At 43.7% G+C, this 3950-nt stretch overlaps 1 protein-coding gene across 1 annotated transcript; it reads left to right on the forward strand.

Annotated features, from left to right (window-relative positions):
• Nucleotides 1-563: 563 nt before the first annotated feature.
• Nucleotides 564-1691, forward strand: LOC113692713 (uncharacterized). The gene is made up of 2 exons (XM_027211223.2): nucleotides 564-902; nucleotides 996-1691. Exons 1-2 carry the CDS (start codon nucleotides 564-566, stop codon nucleotides 1689-1691), a joined length of 1035 nt encoding a protein of 344 aa, XP_027067024.2.
• Nucleotides 1692-3950: the final 2259 nt, after the last annotated feature.

A 3950-nucleotide genomic window follows, 5' to 3' on the forward strand; every position in this document is an offset into this window, starting at 1 on the left:
GCATCTAGCTAGACCCCTAGTTTAGGGTTTGAGGAATTTTTGTGAGATAGTTAGGGACATAGGGGGATGACACGTCATTTTTGTTTTTGAATTTGACGTGTTAAGGTTGATGTATATAGTGCTTTTTTTGTTCTATGTCCCTTGGTTTGTACAGTATGTTCTAACTTATTATGTGCCTTATTTTGCTATGTATATAAAGGAAATGTTTATTTGAAATGTGGTTTCTTATTTTGCTTTGTGATTTGGAAACGTTTTATTTGAGCCATACCTGATTTTGTTTATATTTACATAGTTGGTTAGTCAAGAAGCATGGAAGGTAGAAGAAGTCAGGATCAGGGAGCTACTCGAGGGCATGGCTCTAATCGTGGGCGTGGGGGTAGACAGGCACAGGAACCGATGCAAGAACCGAGAGAGGAAAGAGGTGAAACAGTTGACCCGCAACTTAAACCCCGAACGGAAGGGGGGATCAGGTGGCAACGGCAATTCAACAGATGACTAATATCCTTGCTCGTTTGGTAGAACAACAGGGTCAAGCCCCAGTGAATCAACCTAGGGATCCCGAAATGGGGCAAGATAGGGCCCTAGAGAGATTTCAAAAGTTTTTACCTCCGAAATTCTTGGGAGGGCCGGACCCTGAAACGGCTGAGAGATGGCTAGAAATAATGATCAATATATTTGCCGCTTTAAATTATGCGGAGGATAGACAGGTGCAATTTGCTATCTTTCAGTTTAAGGGACCGGCCAGAGCATGGTGGAATGTAGTTAGGGCCAAATGGGAAAGAGAGGGAACTGCATGGACCTGGCTGAAGTTCGTGCGGGAGTTTAACGAGAAATATCTCCCACCGATAGTCCAGGAGAAGAGGGAAGACGATTTCATTATGTTTCACCAGGGAGCCCTAAGTGTAGCTGAGTATGAGACTCAGTTTACAAAACTATCCAAATTTGCTCCCGAGTTGGTAGCTACGGAGCAAACGAGGGTAAGGAGGTTTGTGCAGGGTCTCAATGTAGAGATACAGGAGGCCTTGGCGGCGGCTCAGATTAACACTTTTACGGAGGTTTTGGAGAAGGCCCAGAGAATCAAAATTGCCAGGGCGCAAGTAAGGAATTTTTACACAAAACGGATAGGGGCGCCTGGTGGAAATCAAGGATCGGCACAGAGTGATCGAAACATGCCACCCCCTAAAGCCGGTCGTGGAGCTGGAGGTGGAAGGTTTATGAGCACATCCAGGGGAGGTACTCCGAGGGGAGCCCAGAGTGGAAGGGGACAGGGGAGAAGTGTCCCACAGGAAGGCCAGACATCTGCCCCCCGAGTATCGTGTGGGTATTGTGGGAAATCACACCATACTGAGGATAATTGCTGGAGAAAAGCTCAAAAATATTTAAGGTGTGGAAGTACGGAGCACCAGATTGCTAATTGCCCACTAATCAGTGATGCTAAGTCGACTGGCAAATTGAACCCTAAACCAACCAATGTAGGAGGGACCAGGTCAAGGGTGCCAGCCAGAGTGTATTCTTTGGACCAACAATCGGTACCTGAACCATCGAAGGTAGTGGAAGGTACGATTCCTGTCTTCCATCGTTTAACCAAAATTTTGATAGACCCTGGTGCAACCCATTCTTTTGTTAGCCCCACATTTATGCTTGGAATTGACGTGAAAACCGGACTTAGAAGTAAGAACACCTACGGGTAACCAGTCCTTACTTGCCAACGAAGTGTATAGAAACTGTGATATATGGGTTGGTGAGCGGAAATTAGTAGTTGACCTCATAAGTCTAACCATTAAGGAGTACGATGTTATTCTAGACATGGATTGGCTAGCTCATTATCATGCTCGGGTGGATTGTCGTATGAAGGTGGTCGAGTTTTGCATACCGGGTGAAGCAACTTTAAAGCTAAACGTGAGGGGTATGTTAGCCTCATCTGCCCTCATTTCGGGAATAAGGGCTAGGAAATTGCTTAGTCATGGGCCACGGGGTAATCTAACCTTTCTAGTTAACACTCCAGGGGAAAAGATTAAGTTAGCAGATATGCCGGTGATAAATAAGTATCCAAATGTGTTCCCGGAGGAATTAGCGTCATTGCCACCCGGGAGAGAGATTGAGTTTAAGGTTGGCCTAACACCTGGAACTACTCCCATTTCAAAAACCCCTTATCGGATGGCGCCCGCTGAACTTAAGGAGTTAAAACTTCAATTGCAAGACTTGCTAGAATGGGGATTCATACACGAGAACAAATCACCTTGGGGCGCTCCAGTGCTATTTGTCAAAAAGAAGGATGGGAGTTTAAGGTTATGCATTAATTATCGAGGGTTGAATGTAGTAACCATTAAGAACAAATATCCTTTGCCCCATATTGATGAATTGTTTGATCAATTACAAGGGGCCATGTGTTTTCTAAGCTGGATCTTCGACAGGGATATTACCAATTGAGAATTAGAAAGGAGGACGTGCCAAAAACGGCCTTCAACACTCGATATGGGCATTTCGAGTTTGCGGTAATGCCTTTTGGCTTAACCAATGTCCTAGCGCCCTTCATGGATTTAATGCATCGGGTGTTTAAACCTTATTTGGGTAGGTTCGTGGTGGTATTTATTGATGATATCCTGGTGTATTCGAAAACAAGGGAGGAGCATGAACAACACTTGAGAATAGTGTTGCAAACCCTAAGAGAGCACCAGTTATTTGCTAAATTTAGCAAGTGTGAATTTTTGTTAGAGAAAGTGACGTTCCTAGGCCATATAATTTCAAAAGATGGACTTACTGTAGACCCGGCTAAAGTGGAAGCTATTGCCAAATGGAAACGGCCGGAGAATCCTACCGAAGTTCGCAGTTTTCTAGGTCTAGCGGGGTATTACCGCCGGTTTATAAAGAATTTCTCAAAAATTGTGGGATCCCAACTAACTTGACCAAGAAACAAGGAAAATACATTGGGATGCTAAGTGTGAAAATAGTTTCCAAGAGCTTAAGAAGCAATTGACCATGGCTCCGATGTTAGCTTTGCCCAACGGGAAGGATAGCTATACAGTTTATACCGATGCTTCGAGAGAAGGGTTAGGGTGTCTTCTGATGCAAAATAGGAATGTAATTGCCTACGCTTCTCGGAAGTTAAAGTCTCACGAACAAAACTATCCAACCCATGACTTAGAGCTTGTGGCAGTTGTTTTTGCTTTGAAAAATGGCGGCATTATTTGTACGGGGTGACATTTGAGGTATACACAAATCATAAGAGCCTTAAATACTTATTCTCTCAGAAAGAGCTCAATCTGAGACAACGTCAGTGGGTGGAGTTTTTAGAAGATTATTATTGTACGATTAATTACCATCCAGGAAAGGCCAACGTTGTAGTAGATGCTCTAAGTCGAAAGACTCAACTAGCAAGTTTAATGGTGGGCGAGTGGAGCTTGTTAGAAAATATATGTGAATGGAACCCTCGTGTAGAGCCACGGAAAGTTATTTTTGGAAATATTGAGGTGAAGTCGACACTGTTGGATCGGATTAAAGAGGGCCAAATGAAAGAACCAACGGTACAGAAATGGGTGGAAAGAGTGAAGAAGGGAGAATTGCCTGATTTTAACCTCAGTCCTGATGGGATTTTAAGGTTTCGAAATCGCGTCGTTGTACCTAAAGATGAAGAACTGAAGAAGGAGATTTTGGAGGAATCTCACCGTTCTAGGTATACGGTGCATCCAGGTAGTGGTAAGATGTACCAGGATCTCAAAAACCTGTATTGGTAGGATAATATGAAGGCGAAAATTGCCCAATTTGTACAAAAGTGTCTTACGTGCCAACAAGTGAAAGCTGAGCATAAAAAACCGTCGGGTTTGTTACAACCTTTAGAGATACCTGAATGGAAATGGGAGCACATAACGATGGATGTCGTATCAGGGTTACCACAAACTCAAAAAGGTCATGATGCGATTTGGGTGATAGTAGACCGATTAACTAAGACT

This window comes from Coffea arabica, chromosome 1e (assembly GCF_036785885.1).
Source record: "Coffea arabica cultivar ET-39 chromosome 1e, Coffea Arabica ET-39 HiFi, whole genome shotgun sequence".
Lineage (NCBI taxonomy): Eukaryota > Viridiplantae > Streptophyta > Magnoliopsida > Gentianales > Rubiaceae > Coffea > Coffea arabica.

Coding starts and splice junctions, on each gene's coding strand:
- LOC113692713 (XM_027211223.2), top strand. CDS start 564: ATGGGGCAAGATAGGGCCCTAGAGAGATTTCAAAAGTTTTTACCTCCG. Junction 903..995: donor TTCACCAGGGAGCCCTAAGT/GTAGCTGAGTAT, acceptor AGGTTTGTGCAG/GGTCTCAATGTAGAGATACA.